We start from the raw sequence: 22,152 nt of genomic DNA on the forward strand, positions 1-22,152 counted from the left end.
TCTTCATCCCTCATCAACGGACCTTGACTCAAACTGGAACTTGGATACTGCATCGGCGGTACGGAACCAGGAGCGAGACGTGCAGGAAGAAGCTGCAAGCAAGACAACGGGCAATCGGGGTGAGCATATTGCCTGCGCCTACACATCCACAAGACCACTTAGCTGTGTGAGGGGGTGATTGTAAGTCCCTACCAAACCTTAGAGGGTTTTATTGCTGGGAGGAGTCCTGTGTTAGTTTATTTCACGGGAGGTTTCTCTTATTAGGCCGTGGTATTTTAGCACAGCAGGGCTTATTGGACAAGCCAGGGTTATACGGTTTGTATTGTTTACGAGTGTTATTTTTAATCCAATTAAACACAATACGGTTGAGCCCGAAAACGTGTGTCCGAGTCTGATCTGTCCTTATAATCCCTATCGTTCCAGAACTTATAGTAAGAGGTGTGTTTTCGGTAAGTCCAAGAAAACCACTTACACTATATTTAAAAAGGGAGATAAAACAAGCCCAGGGAACAACAGACCAGTTAACTTAATGTTGGTGGTAGGAAAGATAATGGAATCTTTACTCAAAGATGTAACAGAAAAATATCTAGAAACTGAAAATATAATGAAATCTAGATTCAGGAACTGTCCCTCTGGATTGGAAAATTGCACCTGTCACTCCGCTTTTTAAGAAAGGAGAGAAACGGAAACTGGGGAATTACAGACCAATTAGCCTAACATCTGTTGTGGGGAAAATGCTGGAGTCTATAGTTAAGGATAGGGTGACTGAACACCTCGAGAATTTTCAGTTAATCAGAGAGCCAGCATGGATTTGTGAAAGGTAGGTCGTTCCTGACAAACCTGATTGAATTTTTTGAAGAGGTCACTAAAGTAGTGGACAGGGGAATGTCAATGGATGTTATTTATATGGACTTCCAGAAGGCATTTGATAAGGTCCCACATAAGAGACTGTTAGCTAAGAAAGAAACCCATGGAATCAAGGGAAAAGTACGGACTTGGCTAGGAAGTTGGCTGAGCGAAAGGCAACAGAGAGTAGGGATAATGGGTAGGTACTCACATTGGCAGGATGTGACTAGTGGAGTCCCGCAGGGATCTGTCTTGGGGCCTCAATTATTCACAATATTTATTAACGATTTAGATGAAGGCATAGAAAGTCTCATATCTAAGTTTGCCGATGACACAAAGATTGGTGGCATTGTAAGCAGTGTAGATGAAAACATAAAATTACAAAAGCGATATTGATAGATGAGGTGAATGGGCAAAACTGTGGCAAATGGAATTCATTGTCGACAAATGTGAGGTCATCCACTTTGGATCAAAAAAGGATAGAACAGGGTACTTTCCAAATGGTAAAAAGTTAAAAACAGTGGATGTCCAAAGGGACCGAGGGGTACAGGTACATAGGTCATTAAAGTGTCATGAACAGGTGCAGAAAATAATCAATAATGCTAATGGAATGCTGGCCTTTATATCCAGAGGACGAGAGTACAACGGGGCAGAAGTTATGCTGCAGCTATCCAAAACCCTGGTTAGACCGCACCTGGAGTACTGTGAGCAGCTCTGGGCACCACACCTTCGGAAGGACATATTGGCCTTGGAGGGAGTGCAGCATAGGTTTACTAGAATGTTACCCAGACTTCAAGGATTTGTGAAAGGTAGGTCGTTCCTGACAAACCTACGAGGAGAGATTACACAAATTGGGGTTGTATTCTCTCGAGTTTCGAAGGTCAAAGGGTGATCTGATCGAAGTTTGTAAGATATTCAGGGGAACAGATAGGGTGGCTAGAGGGAAACTATTTCCGCTGGTTGGGGATTCGAGGAGTCGGGGGCACAGTCTAAAAATTAGAGCCAGACCTTTCAGGAGCGCGATTAGAAAACATTTCTACACACAAAGGGTGATAGAAGTTTGGAACTCTCTTCCGCAAACGGCAATTGATACGAGTTCAATTGCTAAATGTAAATCTGAGATAGATAGCTTTTAGGCAACCAAAGGTATTAAGGGATATGGGCCAAAGGCGGGTATATGGAGTTACATCACAGATCAGCCATGATCTTATCAAATGGCAGAGCAGGCACGAGGGGCTGAATGGCCTACTCCTGTTCCTATGTTCCTATAATGAAGAGCAGTCAGCACGGATTTGAAAAGGGAAGGTCACACTTGACCAACCTTATTGAATTCTTTGAAGAAGTAACAGAAAGAGTGGACAGGTTAATGCTGTAGACGTAATATATTTGGATTTTCAAAAGCCCTTCGATAAGGTACCACGAAGTAGATTCATTGCTAAGGTCAGAGCATATGGAGTCAGGGGTCAAGTAGCAGAATCGACAGCAAGTTGGCTACAAAACAGAAAACACAGAGTGGGGGCCAAGGGTAATTAATCAGACTGGCAAAATGTGGGAAGTGATTCCACAGGGATTGCTGCTGGGACCACTGTTGTTCACAATTTACATTCATGATTTGGATTCGGGAATCGGAAGTACAATTTCAAAATTTGCGAATGTCACCAAATTGAGGGGTTTAGTAAATACAAAATGGCATTAATAAACTTGCAGAATAAGCGTGTAATTGGCAAATGAATTTCAATGTAGATAGAATAAGGAGGCGACATACCACTTGGTTAATAAGAGTCTAAACGGGATTGAGGAGCAGAGGGATCTCGGGGTACAGATACACAAATCACTAAAAGTAGCGATGCAGGTTAATAAGGCCATAAAAATAAGCAAATCAAGAACTGGTTCATTTCCAGAGGGATGGAATTGAAAAACAAAGAAGTTATCTTAAACTTGTACAGAACCTTGATGAGACTACACTTGCAGTATTGTGCACAGTTCTGGTCTCCATTTTATCGAAAGGATATAGAGGCATTGGAGAGGGTGCAAATAAGATTCACAAGGATGATATCAGAACTGAGAGGATATCCTTCACAGGAAAGGCTGAACAGGCTGGGGCTCTTTTCTCTCGAAAGAGAAGGCTGAGTTGTGACCTGATAGAGGTCTTTAAGATAATTATGGGTTTGATAGGGTAGACGTAAAGAAAATGTTTCCACTTGTGCGGGAGTCCAAAACTGGAGGTCATGAATATAAAATAGTCACTAATAAATCCAATAGAGAATTCAGGAGAAACTTCTTTATCCAATGAGTATTAAGAAAGTAGAAGTCACGACCACAAGGAGTAGTTGAGGTGAATAGCATAGGTGCATTTAAGGGGAAGCTAACTAAGCACATGAGGGACAGAGGAATAGAAGGGTATGCTGACAGAGTTAGTTGAAGAGGGGTCGGATGGGGCTCATATGGAGCATAAACGCCAGCATGGACCAGTTGGGTCGAATGGCCTGTTTCTGTGCTGTAGATTCTATGTAATACAGAAAGGGTCGCATTTGGAAGATGCACAGCAGCACCAGAAGCCCTCACTGGATGAGAAAAACCAGGGTGAAGGCAAGGAAGCAGCAGAAGAAGAAGGAGGGCCACCTCTACACCTTCCAGCAAGATATAGTGATGATATAGTTAATTGCTCAATAATTCCAGTGACCTACTCATTCCCTGCCCTGAAAACTTGCACAAAGCTCCACTGATTAACAGTCCTTGTTACATCCTTCAACACTCCCTTAATCCTACATTAACAGATATTGAAACCATTAGCCAACTTCTATGTCAATGACTTACAGACAATGCACAGTCAGAAGCTGCTATGAAACCACATTGCAGACCAAAGTGCCAAATGTGATTAAGGTGATGAATTTCATACCCAATAAAAATTGCCTTCAAATCATTTTTAAATCAAGCGCCAACCCATGGTTCATTTCCTAGACGTAGGTGTCCTGACTCTAACTCTCCTACGAGGTGCTCCTCTAGTGAGCTCAGCAAATCTGGTGGAATGCTGCCATTGATCATGTTGGGACCCTTGGGATGCTCATGGCCAGTGACTTCCAGGTACTTGAGCCTGTGAAGACCCGGCTGCAGAATGCTGCTCCTCGACTGCTGCCGGGGCAGTCTGGTCCAGCTGACATGCTGACACCATGGAGGGTACTGGATGAGGGGGTGGTGAAGAAGCAGACACGATGACATCCTGAGAGAGGGCAACACATACTGTCCCATAGTGGCACTGCCACTCCCGTGGGTCTGCGGCTTGTCACTTTCACTGATCTGCGGGAGAGCAGTCTGCAGAGGATGACTGACTCCTCAAAAGCTCCTCGGTGTCCCTGGAGGTGGCCATACTCTTCAGTGCTTATGCCATGCGATATGACACCACACAGGCTGGAAGCGGACTCCTCAATTCTTTCAGCCACAGAGCTGAATCTCCTTGGCAGGCCTTCCAATACCTGGATAACTGCTTGTGAGAGGCAAGCAGACTTCTTTTCATAGCTGGGCATCTGAAGTCCACATCTCTGTCCTGGTCAGAAGAGTTGGGAGATGACCGTGCCCTCCAACAAGTGCTCTACTGGGCTTGTAAGGGTTTTTTTTACTGTTTCTCGGGCTTATTATAGGTCAGCCAGTTATGTTTTTCCTGAGCTGCCCTGCCCGCTGTGCGGTTGCGAATCGCTTACCCCTTCCTGATTCTGAGCTGAGGACTTATCGGGCGGTAACAAAGACAGACGAACAGACCAGTGCATTGGTACAAGGAAAACCAATGTTTATTAATAAGAAAACTAAAACTACAAGGTAAACAGTATAATACAGAAGATAAAGAAAAAGAAAGAAATCGCTATGGATGTAATACAGTCTTACACTTAACGGGATGGAAGAAACGGACACATCGAGGGAAAATTCTAAAATCACAATTTTAGCAATCCCCTTTAACCCCCACCCTTAGACCGATGCTAGGTTGTCTTGTGGCGGCCAGAAAATTAATGCTCACCGGTGAAACAGATGAAAAGGCCTGGCCTCCTGCTGATGCCGTCGACATGTGTTTGCGAGGTTTACTGGATGGCCTTCCTTCTTGGTTGCTAGCAAGCAGCAGGACCCCGGCCACCAGGCGAAGAGAGAAGAGAGAGAGAGAGAGATACTGGGCAAGCCCCAGTTATAGTCTCCCTATAATGGGTTATTCCATTGTCCGATTTGGGCTGAAAACGTAAGACAAAAGGGGTCCCAATCTCTGGCCCATTTACATAATGGCCGTTTCCTGTACTGATCTGTTCCATAACTGCTTTACCATTGTTCCGAATGTTCCTTGATGGTCTAACTTTTGTCCTGGAATTTCTCCTGCTTGAATTTTGATGTGCAGGCCGGCAATGTTGTTGGCTTGCCTCAGGGCTTGAATGCAACTGCATTGTTTAAAGAAACCTGTCTGAAACACGAAGCCTGCCATGTGTCTGACCGCAGCCATTTTGAAAGACCTTGGATTTTTAAAAACACAATCACACCAGGGTTTCTTTAATAACTCCAAAAAATCTTCGGCGGGGGGGGAACATGTGAAATTTTGCGAATCCCTTCAGGCTGTCCCCCCTACCAGTACCAACTGTTGCTCACAAGCTCACTGTCTAACCCATGCGGAGTGCCAATGTCCAAGCTGGTGTTTGGGAGGGATGGAATGGGTGACGGTGCCTCCTCAGGAGGATTGTCGTCCTCTGAGGTGTCTTCTTCATGAAGCTCTTGCTGCTGAGAAGGACATAGAGAAAAGGAAAAAGGGAAAAGAGTTAGGATGTCACTGAGAGGATGGACAATAGCAGGAGACAGTCTTCAGGAGGCAGCTTGAAGTTGGTGAAGCTTACTGAATATTTGCTGAGATGAATGAAGGGTTACAAGTAATATGCAAACACCCTGCTGAGATAAGCCAGCAGCCTTGCCTTCCTGATGCTCAAAGCTTTTCCTGGGCCACTAATTGAGGGCTTCGTGCATCGTTTGGGTGAGGGCTTTTACTTTGATACTCCTCCCCTGCCCTTGCTCCTCTCCCTGACATTATGTACAGTCTTGTACTGAGAAATAGAGGGTGAGAGTCAGTGAATGTCTGTTGAAAAGGAAAGTGGAGATGTGTAATACTTGTGCATACAGTACATCTGCTGAGAGCTGGAGAGGAAGCAAGGTGGAATGAAGATGGGAGGTGATAAATGTAAAGTCAAGTGTGAGGAATGTGGGGTGAGGAAGGAGTGATGGGAGGAGTTGGTGGTTGTACGAGTGCTAATATGTAGTGTGAAGAGAGCAAAGGAAGAGATGAGTGTGTTTGGAATGAGAAAGAGAGGTGTTGCAGTGTGCCCTTGGGATTGTATGCTAAAAGATGTGATGGAGGGGAGGGAATTGTTGGGAGTGGTGGGGGTGACAGGAGTGTTGTCAGGTGTTGCTGAGAGAAATGGAGAGATGAATAGCTGAACTCACCCGTGCTGCTCTTGGGAGGTGATTGGACTAATTCCTACATTCAACCCAGGTCTGGGGGTAATGCTGCTGGCACTGACCGTCTCAGCCACCTCCGCTCAAGCCTGCTGGGTAGTCACCCTGGGGATGGTCCTTAGGGTGCTGGGGAACAGTACTCGTTGCCCAGACTTCCTCCACGAGGACCTCCAATGAGGTATCTGAACACTGGGGTCAGCCCTGCGATTCATTCTCCTCATGATCCTTCTTCCAGCAGTGTAATCAGCAAATCTGGCATAGGACATTCCAAAGAGTCTTTGTGCCACTTGGTAGTAAGAATCCTTCTCCTGACGTCTGACGTACTACGGGGAGAAGTGTCATCGATGGTGTTAACCTTGGATCCCCGGAGCCACCAAGTCTGAAACTTCAGTCATTGACCCCACTGGGAAAGAAAGAATGACTGTGTCTTCAGGCCTCACACGTTTCTACACACAAACCAATCCTGAAACCTTCTCATCTTCTCAAATCTTTTTATTGGAGCAATAATGAAGTAATTATGAGCGAAGGCAACGCCACATCTGATTACAAGTACCACTTGTATATGGAAGGAATGATAACCTTTCCTATTTAGACAGTTAAATATATTGTGTACGCTGACTTGTGTCCAATCCAATGGTGCCTTTGACACGATTGGAAACCCAACCATGGCACAAAAGTGAGTTCCCAGTTGTTGTTGCCCAGTTCCAGTGGAGAATATGTATTGACACCTCCTGTTAAGTGCTGGGCAGCAGTGACCTTTTGTATGAACTTCAACATGGTTGACCACGTACATAGAACAACAATAAATTACATTTATATCGTACTTTTAATTATAAAAATGTCCAAAGGGCTTCACAGAGGCATAATTAAACAAAAATGGTTGCCAGCCAAAGAAGGAGATATTAAGAGGTGTGACCAAAAGTTTGGTGTAAGTGGTGGGCTTTCATGAGAGTTTTAAATGAGGAGAGGCAGGAGAAGTGTCAGAGGGGTGAAAGGATGGAATTCCAGAGGATGGGATCTAGATGGCTGAAAACATGGTCACCAATGATGGGCATGGGAGTGAGGGATGCACCAGAGGCCAGAGTCAGAGGAATGGAGAGTTCTGGAGGATTGTAGGGCTGAAGCAGGTTATATAGATAAGGAGAGTCACAGCTGTGAAGGGATTTAAACACATGGATGAGAATTTTAAAGTGGAGGCATTGTGGGGACAAGGAGCCAATGAAGGTCAGCGAGGATAGGAGTGATGGGTGACTGGGACTTTGTCTGGACTAGGATACGGGCTGCAGAGTTTTGATGAGCTGAAGTTTATAGCAATTGGACAATGGAATGGTGGCCAGAACAGCATTGGAATAGTCAACTCTGGAGGTGATAAATGTAATTGTGAGGGTTTCAGCAGCAGATGGGCTGAAGCAAGGGTGGAGAAGGGTGATGCTACGACCGCTGTCTTTGTGATGGAGAGGATATGGGATAGAAAGGTCAGCTTGGGATTGTTCGCTCAGCCCCGAGTTACTTACCCACCCTGGAGGCACCAGGATCCCACCATCTGCTCAAGGACTCTTGTCCAAAACCAGCGGGGTCCTTCTTTACACATGCACATGATGTCCCAATGATGTTGTCGGGAGCAGACTGAAATTATAACTCAGGCTGAAGCAGGGAAGCTGTTGTAATTTTCCCGCATGGCCAACCTGGGACAAGTGAGGAAATGCAGAAATGCAGGAATGCTCCTCTGAGCTCTGCAAGGACAGCTTAGGCCTCCCATGCCACATGCTGCCCCCTTCCTGAACATGAGTCCCCTGTGAGATGCCCCCAGACCCCAATCCCACACCCACCTTGTGTTTATGGGCATTCTCTGGGCCGCATGATTTCCGCTGGATCCCGTCAAATTCCTGCCCACTTCAGGAGGGATGGTTGGTGGGTGGGATTTAAATGAGGCCTGACCGTTAAAATTACTCGGCTCTCATTCAGCCACGGGTTAGGCTGGAAATGAACTCGTCAGCGTGGCTTCCCGTCGTAAACCCACTGGCAGTTAAAATCCAGGCCTCCAGCGCAGTAGGGGGCCATATGGTCCATTGCACCTTGCTGTGCTAACTCTTCAACTGTTACTGTCAGTTCTCTTTCCTTTTCTCTGTCCTTTCCCCTTTTACATTCTGATGATCACAATTTTTTTTATTTGTTCATGGGATGTGCGTCGCTGGCAAGGCCAGCATTTATTGCCCATCCCTAATTGCCCTTGAGAAGGTGATGGTAAGCCGCCTTCTTGAACCGCTGCAGTCCGTGTGGTGAAGGTTCTCCCACAGTGCTGTTAGGTCGGGAGTTCCAGGATTTTGACCCAGCGACGATGAAGGAACGGCGATATATTTTCAAGTCGGGATGGTGTGTGACTTGGAGGGAAATGTGCAGGTGGTGGTGTTCCCATGTGCCTGCTGCCCTTGTCCTTCTAGATGGTAGAGGTCGCAGGTTTGAGAGATGCTGTCGAAGAAGTCTTGACGATTTGCTGCAGTGCATCCTGTAGATGGTACACACTGCATCCACATTGCGCCGATGGCGAAGGGAGTGATTGTTTAGGGTGTTGGATGGGGTGCCAATCGAGCGGGCTGCTTTGTCCTGGATGGTGTCGAGCTTATTGAGTGTTGTTGGAGCTGCACTCATCCAGGCAAGTGGAGAGCATTCCATAACACTCCTGATTTGTGCCTTGTAGATGGTGGAATGGCTTTGGGGAGTCAGAAGGCGAGTCACTCACCGCAGAATACCCAGCCTCTGACCTGCTCTTTTAGCCACAGTATTTATATGACTAGTCCAGTTAAGTTTCTGGTCATTGGTGACCCCCAGCATGTTGATCGTGGGGGATTAGGCGATGGTAATGCCGTTGAATGTCAAGGGGAGGTGGTTAGATTCTATCTTGTTGGAGATGGTCATTGCCCTGCACTTGTCTGGTGCGAATGTTACTCTCCACTTATCAACCCAAGCCTGGATGTTGTCCAGGTCTTGCTGCATGCGGGCTCGGACTGCTTCATTATCTGAGGGGTTGGAATGGAACTGAACCCTGTGCAATCAAATACTTATCCAGTTCCCTTTTAAATGATATTATTGTAGTCGCTGCCTCAATAGCAAATTGCTCTGAAGCATTCCATGTTTTAATAACTTTTTGTGTGAAAATATTCTTCTCACTTGCCCCTTCATTCATCTAATGATAACCCTGACTCTACACCCTCTTGTTATCAATTAGCCAAACAGTAGAAACAATCTTTCATTATTTACCTTCTCGAAACCTTTCAGAATATTCAAAATAATTATTGACCCTGCAAACCTTCTCTGATCCAACAAAAAAGCCCCAATAGTTTGATCCTTCCTCCAGAACTATAACCTCATATTTCTATTATAATTCTAATGAATCTTCACTTTTCTCTATCCGTGGCATAATATTGGATTGCCCAGAACTGCACACAATGCTCCATCTGTCGCTTGACCAATATCTTGTACAAATTTAACATCACTTCCTTGTTCTTATTTATAAATATTCCAGGATCACTACTAGATTCAGAGTATCTTTCCTACGTGAAGGTTAACACCTACTGTGAATGCTTCATTTCAAATTTTAGAAATTCTGTTTATTGTGATCTGTATTTTTCACAAGTGCTTTTCGGTTATCAGTGGTTTATGCATTTTAAGGAACAAGTCCTGGAATTTGGGCCGTTCTTAACACCAGTCAGCACCACAAATGATCTCCTTTTACTAATCACCTCTCAGACATATTGATCAACCTCTGTGGCCTCTTGTGAAGAGAGAGGCAACATAATCCCTCATTGATCGTCCCATTAAAAACCTGTCACAGGATGAGAAATTTTATTCTGGAGCAGATTCAGAGAAATTCCCACTTCCCTGGGCAGACAGAGTTTGTAAGTTTACACATATGATGCTGACAAAAACACTGTTCTGTAATAAAGCTTCTCAAACCACAGGAGTGGCCATTAATGTCATATTAACCCGAATATAATAAATTACCTTTTAAATTTAAAACTAATTTATTTTATTTCTTCAGTCCTCTTGTTTCTCTGATATATTTTGGAGTTGGGAGTGGAATTTTAAAAATTGCCATTTGAACAGTTAAAAACCAGTTCCAAAGGCCAGTTTTTCATCTCCTGGAAAAAGAGGATTATAACAGTGATCCTGACCTCTGTTATACCCAATTAAATCTCTTTATTAAACACACAATTCATCATCACATATTAGGTTAGCAATTATTGTTGGTGATATTAGTGAATGAACATTTAACATATTCAGATCACATTCCTCTTTCAGCTATTTTAATGGAGACATTAATTTGTTAATTTTAAAGGGTTAATATCTCCACTAATAGAGCAGATAGAGGAGCTTCATATGAACTTGTTAATCTTCTGTCCGTTAATATTACCAACAGTAATTTCTAGCTGATAATGTTAAGGACAGTTGGTTCCAAAACCCCTTTGGCACAAACAGTGCAGCGACACGGCACATCCTGTGTGTCTGACCATAAACCCCACAGGTGCAACTGAATTGACATCAGTCTGTCAATTTGCATTGGATACACGACCATTTGGAACAGATAGTCTCTGTGTAACTCGAGTGAAACCAATTTTTTAAACTGTAATTTAAAAGTTTAAAATGAACTAAAACAGTCCAAGGATTACCTTCAGGTTTCTGGCATTAGAAAATATTGTCTCATTTTTTAGCAAATACATGCAGAGTTTTGCTTTGCCTGAGCTTCTGATTGTTGCAGGTGCACTTGGTGCTATCCCCTTTAAAAGTGCAGCTTTTGTCAAACCTGCAGACACAGTACCACAGGACTTTGGTACTGAGTGTTCTGAAACTAATGCAAATAATGCAACTGAATTGACAACAGTCTGTCAATTTGCATTGGATATATGACCATCTGTCATTGGAACGCTTAGTCTGTAAATTAAATTATTAACAGCAGAAATACTCTGGGAACTTGGGTATCACTAGACCCTGAGTAAACAGAGCGAGACGACATTTTAAGGGACTGGCTTCTGGCTGTGGAAGAGTCATTGCCTGGGGTGGAACGGAATCATCCTTAACCAGAGTCCCGGAGCAGGACGAAGTTCAAAGCGTTTTGGACAAAAGTTTCCTCCTCAAGGTTTAAATCCAACCCCTGAGCAAGTGAAAGAATCGTTCATCATTGTCCAAAAATGGACCAGAGAGAATTGACTTCATCTGGGTTCTCACAGAATGACCACCAAACACACCCTCCAGAGGTGACGGTGAGAATTTTATCAAAATATGACAGTAATCTCATGTAAAACCCTGAGAGGTGCAGATTCGGAGATTTTGGTTGTTGTGATTTTCAGAGGCTCTCTGTGGGGTTCAGGGTGTTTCCAAACGACCAACCAGTTGGGGCTAAATGGAGAACAACACAGTGTCACAAAACAGATTTGAAAGTTCTTTATCTGAATGCACGTAGCATTCGTAATAAAATGGACGAGTTAACGGCACAAATAACTACGTATGGGTATGATCTTGTGGCCATTACAGAAACATGGCTGCAGGGTGACAACGACTGGGAATTAAATATGCCAGGGTATTTATCAATCAGGAAGGACAGGCAGGAAGGAAGGGGAGGTGGGGTGGCTATGTTAATAAAGGAAGGAATCACTGTAATACAGAGAAATGATATTGGGACAAAGCATCAAGATAATGAAACAGTTTGGGTGGAGATAAGGAATAATAAGGGAAAAAAAACATTTCTTTACTTAGCCACGGGTGGCTGTCATTTCTTTTACACCCTTTTTTCCTCAGTGGAATATATTTATTTTGAAAGTTGTAAAATAACTCCCGAAATGAACACCACTGCTCATGTACCGTCTTACCCTTTAATCTATTTTCCCAGTCCACTTTAATCAATTCCGCTCTCATACCATCATAGTCTCCTTTATTCAAGCTCAGTACGCTTGTTTGAGAATCAACCTTCTCACCCTCTAATTGGATATGGAATTCAACCATGTTGTGGTCGCTCGTTCCAAGGGGATCCTTAACTAGGACATTATTAATTAATGTCCTAGTATATAGGCCGTAGTATATAGGCCTAGTATATAGGCCTCCTAATAGTTGCAACTCTGCTGGAAGAAGTATTAATCAGGAGATAGTCGGGGCATGTAATAAGGGAACAGCCATAATTATGGGGGATTTTAATTATCATATTAACTGGACAAATCAAATTGGGCAGAGCAGCCTTGAGGACGAGTTCATTGAGTGCATCAGGGATGGATTTCTTGAGCAGTATGTAACTGATCCTACAAGGGGGCAGGCAACCTTGGACCTGGTCCTGTGTAATGAGTCAGGATTAATTAATAATGTCCTAGTTAAGGATCCCCTTGGAACGAGCGACCACAACATGGTTGAATTCCATATCCAATTAGAGGGTGAGAAGGTTGATTCTCAAACAAGCGTACTGAGCTTGAATAAAGGAGACTATGATGGTATGAGAGCGGAATTGATTAAAGTGGACTGGGAAAATAGATTAAAGGGTAAGACGGTACATGAGCAGTGGTGTTCATTTAGGGAGTTATTTTACAACTTTCAAAATAAATATATTCCACTGAGGAAAAAAGGGTGTAAAAGAAATGACAGCCACCCGTGGCTAAGTAAAGAAATCAAGGATAGTATCCGACTAAAAACAAGGACATATAAGGTAGCCAAACTTAGTGGGAGGATAGAAGATTGGGAATTCTTCAAAAGACAGCAAAAAGTAACTAAAGGATTGATTAAGAAAGGGAAGTTAGATTATGAAAAGAAATTAGCAAAAAATATAAAAACAGATAGCAAGAGTTTCTATAGTTATATAAAAAGAAAAAGGGTGGCTAAGGCAAACATAGGTCCCTTAGAGGATGAGACTGGGAAATTAATGGTGGGAAACATGGAGATGGCAAAAATGCTGAACAAATATTTTGTTTCAGTCTTTACAGTAGAGGACACTAAGAATATCCCAACACTGGACAAACAGGGGACTCTCGGGGGGGAGGAGCTAAATACGATTAAAATCACTCAAGAGATGGTACTCAGTAAAATAATGGGACTCAAGGCGGATAAATCCCCTGGACCTGATGGCTTCCATCCTAGGGTCTTGAGGGAAGTGGCAGTAGGGATTGTGGATGCTTTGGCGATAGTTTTCCAAAATTCCCTGGACTCAGGAGAGGTCCCGGCAGATTGGAAAACTGCTAATGTAACACCGTTATTTAAAAAGGGTAGTAGGCAGAAGGCTGGAAATTATAGGCCAGTTAGCTTAACATCTGTGGTGGGTAAAATTTTGGAGTCTATTATTAAGGAGACAGTAACGGAACATTTAGATAAGCATAATTTAATAGGACAAAGTCAGCATAGCTTTATGAAGGGGAAGTCATGTCTGACAAATTTGCTTGAGTTCTTCGAGGATATAACGTATAGGGTGGATAAAGGGGAACCAGTGGACGTAGTGTATTTAGACTTCCAGAAGGCATTCGACAAGGTGCCACATAAAAGATTATTACTTAAGATAAAAAATCACGGGATTGGGGGTAATATTCTGGCATGGGTGGAGGATTGGTTATCAAACAGGAAGCAGAGAGTTGGGATAAATGGTTCATTCTCGGACTGGCAACCAGTAACCAGTGGTGTTCCACAGGGGTCGGTGCTGGGTCCCCAACTCTTTACAATCTATATTAACGATTTGGAGGAGGGGACCGAGTGCAACATATCAAAATTTGCAGATGATACAAAGATGGGAGGGAAAGTAGAGAGTGAGGAGGACATAAAAAACCTGCAAGGGGATATAGACAGGCTGGGTGAGTGGGCGGAGATTTGGCAGATGCAATATAATATTGGAAAATGTGAGGTTATGCACTTTGGTAGGAAAAATCAGAGAGCAAGTTATTTTCTTAATGGCGAGAGACTGGAAAGTAGTGCAGTACAAAGGGATCTGGGGGTCCTAGTGCAAGAAAATCAAAAGGTTGGTATGCAGGTGCAGCAGGTGATCAAGAAAGCCAACGGAATGTTGGCTTTTATTGCTAGGGGGATAGAATATAAAAACAAGGAGGTATTGCTGCAGTTATATAAGGTATTGGTGAGACCGCACCTGGAATACTGCATACAGTTTTGGTCTCCATACTTAAGAAAAGACATACTTGCTCTCGAGGCAGTACAAAGAAGGTTCACTCGGTTAATCCCGGGGTTGAGGGGGCGGACATATGAGCAGAGGTTGAGTAGATTGGGACTCTACTCATTGGAGTTCAGAAGAATGAGAGGCGATCTTATTGAAACATATAAGATTGTGAAGGGTCTTGATCGGGTGGATGCAGTAAGGATGTTCCCAAAGATGGGTGAAACTAGAACTAGGGGGCATAATCTTAGAATAAGGGGCTGCTCTTTCAAAACTGAGATGAGGAGAAACTTCTTCACTCAGAGGGTGGTGGGTCTGTGGAATTTGCTGCCCCAGGAAGCTGTGGAAGCTACATCATTAGATAAATTTAAAACAGAAATAGACAGTTTCCTAGAAGTAAAGGGAATTAGGGGTTATGGGGAGCGGGCAGGAAATTGGACATGAAGCTGAGTTCGGATCGGTCAATGCCCTGTGGGTGGCGGAGAGGGCCCAGGGGCTATGTGGCCGGGTCCTGCTCCGACTTCTTGTGTTCTTTAGATTTGTGGTTGGGATCAGATCAGCCATGATCTTATTGAATGGCGGAGCAGGCTCGAGGGGCCGATTGGCCTACTCCTGCTCCAATTTCTTATGTTCTTATGTTCTTATGTTTCTGGAGTGGGTGAAAACTACTTTTTCTTGAGTTCTAATCTGACAAAGTCTAACTTCTGAGTGGGCCATTTCCTCTCTTTCCCCCAGGCTGCCACCAATGAACATGTGGGTGAAAGGGACGAGAATGTGGAGCGAGGCAACTGGTCTTCGAAGACTGACTACTTGCTCTCAGTGATCGGCTGTGCTGTGGGTCTGGGCAATGTCTGGCGATTCCCTTACCTGGCTTACAGAAATGGAGGAGGTACTGTAGTGAAATCCAAAATACAGGGGAGAGAAATCAGAAATAAAGGGAAAAATTCATTGATTGATAAAGAATATTAAATTCAATGAATCAGGGAAACCTTTCTTGTATTCGGATAATACAGGATTGAACATTGCTGATATAAGGAGCATTGAATTGAATCTCAAAGCTTTAAACTGTTGGCTATTTATAAAATATTTTTTCTTGGGATGTGGGTGATGTTGACAAGGTGATATTTATTGCCTGTCCCTAGTTGCTCTGAGAGCATTAAGAGATGCTGGAGTCATGTGTAGGTCAGACCAATGTAAGGAATCTTACAACACCAGGTTATAGTCCAACAGTTTTATTTGAAAATCACAAGCTTTCGGAGGCTTTTTCCTTCGTCAGGTGAGTGTGGGATTCCTCTGAAAGCTTGTGATTTTCAAATAAAACTGTTGGACTATAACCTCGTGTTGTAAGATTCCTTACATTTGTCCACCCCAGTCCATCAGCGGCATCTCCACATCATAGGTCAGACCAGGTCGGGGTGGCAGTGAACTTTTTCAGTTGAGGATAAATGGTTATGTGCCTTTAATGCACTGCTTGTGGGCCAGGAGGAGCAGGAGTGTTTCCCCCAAGTCAGTGTAACAGTTGGGTTTTTACAACACTCCACCAGCTCTTATTGTCATTTTTTGCTCCAGCCCACAGGTTCCCAGATTTATTGATTTCAATGTCACAATTTGTCTTGATGGGATTTGAACTGGTGAGCTGTCGGTTCCTAGCCCAGTACCAGAAACACTACACTTAAAGATCATCACCAAGATTAGCTGGAGAAGAGGGAATGAATAAAGAAATTATTCCACCTGTCTCTTCCAGAGTAAAACCCACAAACTCAGGGAATATCCAGGAGTAAAATTTATATTTCTAGAAAGACTGACACTGATCAAACCCTTTTAAATAAATGTGGTTCTAGTTAAGAGTGAGATACCAAATAGATGGTATTTAAAACCAAAATGGTGTGTAAAATTGATGATTTATTACTTTTGAATATCTTTTGAAGTATTAATGATATTGTTGTTTGTTAGGCTGAGAGCAATAGGGCGATAATGATGGGAATTTGGACTCATGACCCCTTCCTGTCGTTACTGATCAATTTTATTGTGAACCCTGTAAAAGGGGCAGGTGCAGGAAACACTGGCCTGGACTTCCACTGGAAATTTCAATGGGGGCAAAATTAATGGCAATGGGTCCTGCTCAAAATAAACTCCAGGGAAAGGTCCAACTCAGACATCATGGTTTGATCGAAAAATATTGAGGAAATTCAGGGCTGTGGTGTATTTTAATGTTATAATCATGCGGTAAATTTTAATTGGGAGCCAGGAAGATGGCGGGGGGGTATTTCCTGCCGGGAATTTTTCTTTAGGTTTCCCGCCCGACAGGCCAGCCAGGTTGACAGGTTGGTTGACAGTCGGATGGGAGTGCAGCCAGGGGGCACATGCCAGCAGGTAAGTCTTAGATGGGTGCGGGTGTCGGGGTCAGGGGTCATCGGGGGGGGTTGGGAGTCGTCGGGGGGGTGTCGGTCGTCGTCGGGAGAGGTCGGTCGTCGTCGGGGGAGGGGGTCGGTCGTCATCGGGGGGTTGGTCGCCATCGGGGAGGTCTTCGGGGGGGTCATTGTGGGGAATGACGGTCGTCATCAGTGGGGAGGGGGGTCGATCGTCGTCGGGGGGATTGGTTGCCTTCGGGAAGGGTCGGAGGGAGCGGGGGGGTGGCAGTCGTCGTCGTCCGGGGGGGGGTTGCTGGTTATTGGGGAGGGTCTGTTATTCAGGGGGTCATCAGGGGCTCGGTCATCGGGGGCTCAGAGATTGTAGGGGGAGGTTGCAGATCGTGGGGGGTGTCGGAAATCATGGAGGGGCTCGCAGGTCGTGGGGGGTTTGGAGATCTTTGGGGGGTCGGAGATCGTGGGGGGGTCGGAGGTCGTGTGGGTTTGAAGATTGTGTGGCGTGTCGGACATGGTAGAGGGTTGGTCGGCCGATTGTGTGTGTGGGATCGCGGAAGGTAAGCATGTTAGGCTGGGGGGAAACACTCCTGCTCCTCCCGCCCACAAGCAGTGCAATAAAGGCACTACCCATTTATCTGGGCCTTCTCACTCCCTCTTACGTGGCATGAATTAGAAGGCCCAGGAGTCCTGGTCCCCAGGAGTTAAAAATAAAAAACCTGTCAAAATGGAGACCCGCAGCCTCCTTAAAAGATTTTACTGACCCACCCGCCTCCTGAGAGCGGATTGGTCGCCGGCCCCACCTCCCACCTCCTGTTAAAACCAGAAATGGGCAGGTTGGGGTCGGGTTTTAGTTTATTACAATTTTTACCTTCCCACCTGCCCCCAACCCACCCGTTTGTGGGGTTAAAATTTACCCCCTTGTCTTTCTGCTCTGTCAAAGTCTGTAGTTTTGACAGTAATGACTGATCCTCCATTTCCTGGAGCAAAACCAATGCAAAAAGTTTCTGCTGGGAGCACAGATTGTATTTTCACCCTCTGCACCGACCCCATAATGAATTGCCTGTAAACTACTTGACTGTGCTGAAAAAGAGCATTTACTTTGGTTCAGGTGCCATTTGAGACTCTAAAGTACAATGAACTGGGGTGTTGGGAGTAATGCAATTGGATAAGAGTCTGAATGTTCATTGTGACTGTTTTGTTTTGTATTCAGATGCTGAGTAAACTTGCAATCTGCAGTCACACTGTTCTGTCGATGACAATATTTAGTTCCTGTGTTAATGTGAAATCGACTGTTTAATTGTTTAACATCCACTCCAAAACTGCATGAATAAACCTGGTCACTCTAACATCCAAACAATCTTTTTCAGCTTTCCTTTACCATTTTTTCCAGGTGCATTTCTTATTCCCTACACACTCATGCTGGCACTCGCTGGGATGCCAATGTTTTTCTTGGAATCTTCCTTTGGGCAGTTTGCCAGCCTCGGACCTGTTGCAGTGTGGAAAGCCGTGCCAATGCTGCAAGGTTAGTGTTTATTGAGCAACACAAGCTCGGCAACAGTTTAAATGAGTGATAGTGTTTAATTCACATTAATATACTGGTTATATTTTCCTTATCAGAGGGTGATTTAAACCAGCCTTACTGAAGTTCTGATCTGTCGTACACTTTTACAAAGACAGAGACAGACAGTGAAGAGACAGAAACAGCGAGTGAAATGTTTTCTTTCCTCATTCCGAATTTAATCAGATATTAGACCCAATACCTGGAGAACTCTCTATCTGTCATTCAGTAATTAACACTGATGTTGGTTTCATGTTTCATTTTTCTAAAAGTGATGTCAATTAATTGAGATTGTGTTAATTTTACTCATTTCATTTCGATGCAGCAACTGAGTGCTCATCAGATCATTGAAAGGGATTTAAGGATGTGGATAAATACTTTCCATTAATTATAAAGTGAAGGAGGGAATTCAGTCTCTCCTGGTGCAATGGTGTGTCTCTGGAATGAAAAGCATGATGAAAAATGAAAACAAATTGAGAGAGTGTTGAGAGAATGAATGGGAGCTGGTGTACTGCTTAGAATTAAAAAATAAACTAAATCACCACTGTTACTTAACTGTGCAGCTTGTCCCGGGCAACAGTGAGGGCACTAGAGCTGTTCCCGTGTCCTTAGACTAAGGAGGAAAACATCAGCCAAGGATTCTGTCACTGATTGCCAACTCCTGCTAAACAGAACACGTGTGGGTTATGGACATTGGGTGAGGACAGGACTGGGCCCAGCTGGGATGTCCCTCCCTGTTAATAGTTAATGATGTTCTTGGGTGAAGAATGTGCCCTTGGACAGGAGACCAGAGGGTGAGCAGCACCTGTGGGACCAAACCCCAGAATGAGTTAGAATTCAGGAAAATGGGGAGGAGTTAACACCTGTAATAAATGTGACTCCTACACCTTGTGGGTGGTGACGAGATTCTTTATTGAGGTGATCAAACCAAGCACAAATTAAGATAATTACAATGCTCAAGTGATCGTTATAAGAACAGGACGATATTACCCTGTTACCTTCTTGAGTAGAGTCGTAACCCGACTGGCATTCTCTTCTCTGTCGCTTTACCTCTGCTACTGACCTCTTACAATCTACACTTACACTTAAGGTCAGGGAACATAAGGTTGATTAATTGGTTATTGTTAGCTTGATGAGTTTAGACTGGAGGGGACAGAGCCAATCAGCCATGAGCGGCTTATCTCAACAAAGCATTCTTACTAAATTCCTTTAAAGACATTATCCAGGAGCTACTAGGACATTACTGAGTAGCTCCGCTAAGCACAGGTTATTTCAGCATTTTAGTTTTAACTGTTTCATTGCCAGGCAGCGTAATTAAAATTATATGCACACCATATCTTCATGGGCTCTTGCTCGAATTTTCCTTGACCTGTCCATTCTTACACACCCAACTTGTGTAATTTACCTTATTCAAGGTTTATTTCTTCTTAATTTTGAGAATTAAAGAATGATAACCTCAATTTTACACTTAATTATTTTCACTAGCGCACCTCCCATGGCATTGCTCTCAGTGAGTCAAATAATAAGTTGTTTAATGAGGACAGAGACTTTACACCGTGTAACATGCACTGTATTATTCTACTGCATAGAGTTGTGTTTAACTTGGCCTTTAAGACCATACTGATTTAAGGGCTGGAAATAGGTACATTCTGAGCTCTGTTGGAGAATTATTGTTTCTCTGTAGATTGCAGCTGGTTGTGAATTCCTGGCTTTACCACTAGGTCAGAAAACCATGAGGAAATAATTGTCTCTCTTGTCTTTATGTTACATTTATATGGATAGTTTAGCTAATATAACAAAAATATGACTTCTGAAGTAAGATTGATTGAAAATGTATATATATATTTATGTAAAAAAATTATAAGCATAACAATTTGCATTAAACTGGTTGGGAATAAAGTACAACTGAATCCATGTGAAAGAATTTATTTCAAATAAATAGTTTCTAATCTAAGCTCCTGTTCCTTGTTCCATTTTAAGGTGTGGGGATCACTATGGTCATTGTGATTACAATTGGCAACATTTCCTACTCCTGCATCCTCGCCTACAGCCTGTATTACCTGTTTGCTTCCTTCCAATCCCCCCTGCCGTGGACAGACTGCTTCAGTTGGTGGGGTGCAGACGAAACATGCAGCAGGACTCCCAAAGGTACTGTGATAATTTCTATCTGGTAAAGTATAGACACCGACTATTCATTTTTTCATTCTGTTGGTCTGAATGAGTGAGAAAAATAAACAATACTTTCAGTGACCATCTTCATTTTGATTGTACGGCAGAAATGCTTGGATAGAATTCAGAAGCAAGAATCATGTTACTGAGTCACTGGGCTTTCAGGATAATCAGTAATAAATGTTTATGAACAGGAGAAATACTTTAAGGAAACTTGTTGATCTCCCATGGAGTTGCTCATTGGCAAAATTAAAAACAAAAACACTGTGGCCCTTTCTTCCTGTAACAGTCTCTGCTGACAATATATTCTCTAATTCTTTCTGTTTTGCTCTCTCAGTCTTCCTATTTTTTTCTACTCATTTTATCCCCATAGGTTAAATTCCATTTTTGAGCCCCCCCACCCCCAACCCCCCACCTGCAGTGTTAACACCTAACCACAAATATTGGGCTTTGGACCTGATCATCATGAAGCCAGTGCAGTGGCCCACAGGATAAGCACTTACGCTGTGCATCAGTGGTCATCAGGACTGTCGGGGGCCTGAAGTGTGCAGCGGGGATCGAGTGGTCGGGAGATAGGGATCAAAGGTCATGGGAGTCTGGAGGTTGCTGTCGGGATCTGGGAGGAAGTTGAGTGTTGATTGTATCCATATGATTTATATCAATTAGTGTTAATTGTATTCAGGTGGTGTATCAATTGGGGCTCTCTTGTATCCCTATAAAAGAGAGCTGAACTGGAGTGTGGAGTGTGTAATGTGGAGCACTGTGAATAAAGGCTTGGAAGCAACTGAAGACCAGGCTCTGGTATTCTATCCTTCACCACCGGGCTATCCAGCTTGTAACATAATAGCAGAGAATGGTTGCCTAAGGGTAGAAGTTGGAAACTATGTTTTGTTTTTGGACTTTAAACAAAACTTGAAAGCCCAGTGGCCATTGTGGAAAATGGCGGAAAGCAAGTTTAAATTGTTGAGGTACGATTTCCCTCCGATGTTCTCAGAGTTTTAACCGGATGATCGGTGGAAGGATGAGGCTGATATATGGACACTCTGCCAAAGAGAAAGCAAGGCATGGCCTTGCCTTTGTCGCTTCCTGAATGAAGTAAAATCAGAAGTAAGGTATTTTTTGAGATGGATGCAGATCTTTTGAATAATGATGAAGGTTTTACCTTTCTAATAGAATTTCTGGATCAAATCTATAAGAAAGATGACCCGTTAAGTGCCTATGGGGTCTGGTCAGAATTTGATAGATTTCGGAAAACGGATGGTCATTCAATGGAAGAGTATATCATGGACTTTAACAAACTATACAAAAGGTTGACATAGTTCCAATTGGGAATCCCTGGATCAGCACTAGCATTTCAATTCTAGATTGTGCTGAGGTGTCTCATATGGACAGGCAACTGGTCCTAACTGGTGTCCAGTTCTCGGAAAAGGAGACTGTTGGATCAAATGTCTGCTGCCTTAAAAAATTCCTGGGGAAACAGTCATTCCCTTCAGCCTTCATGGAACAAATGGGGGTTTTCACTGTGACACAAAGAATGGAAGATTCGATGGTTACCAGGTTTTGAATGTTCCCGATATTAAACGCAGGTGCCAGTCCAGGTTTCAAAATTT

At 43.7% G+C, this 22,152-nt stretch overlaps 1 protein-coding gene across 3 annotated transcripts in view; it reads left to right on the forward strand.

Annotated features, from left to right (window-relative positions):
* Nucleotides 1-22,152, forward strand: part of LOC137332678 (sodium- and chloride-dependent neutral and basic amino acid transporter B(0+)-like) — a 72,410-nt gene that overhangs the window by 21,092 nt on the left and 29,166 nt on the right. Inside the window, exons 1-4 of one of the 3 annotated variants that reach the window (XM_067996624.1) lie at nt 6,733-6,744; nt 15,185-15,338; nt 18,206-18,337; nt 20,354-20,521. In XM_067996624.1, coding sequence (XP_067852725.1) covers nt 6,739-6,744; nt 15,185-15,338; nt 18,206-18,337; nt 20,354-20,521 — 460 coding nt within the window. In that variant the 5' untranslated portion in view covers nt 6,733-6,738. Of the gene's footprint in view, nt 1-6,732; nt 6,745-11,366; nt 11,580-15,184; nt 15,339-18,205; nt 18,338-20,353; nt 20,522-22,152 lie in introns of those variants that run through there. The other 2 variants (XM_067996622.1, XM_067996623.1) reach the window with 2 other exon arrangements.

This window comes from Heptranchias perlo, chromosome 15 (assembly GCF_035084215.1).
Source record: "Heptranchias perlo isolate sHepPer1 chromosome 15, sHepPer1.hap1, whole genome shotgun sequence".
NCBI classification, from domain to species: domain Eukaryota; kingdom Metazoa; phylum Chordata; class Chondrichthyes; order Hexanchiformes; family Hexanchidae; genus Heptranchias; species Heptranchias perlo.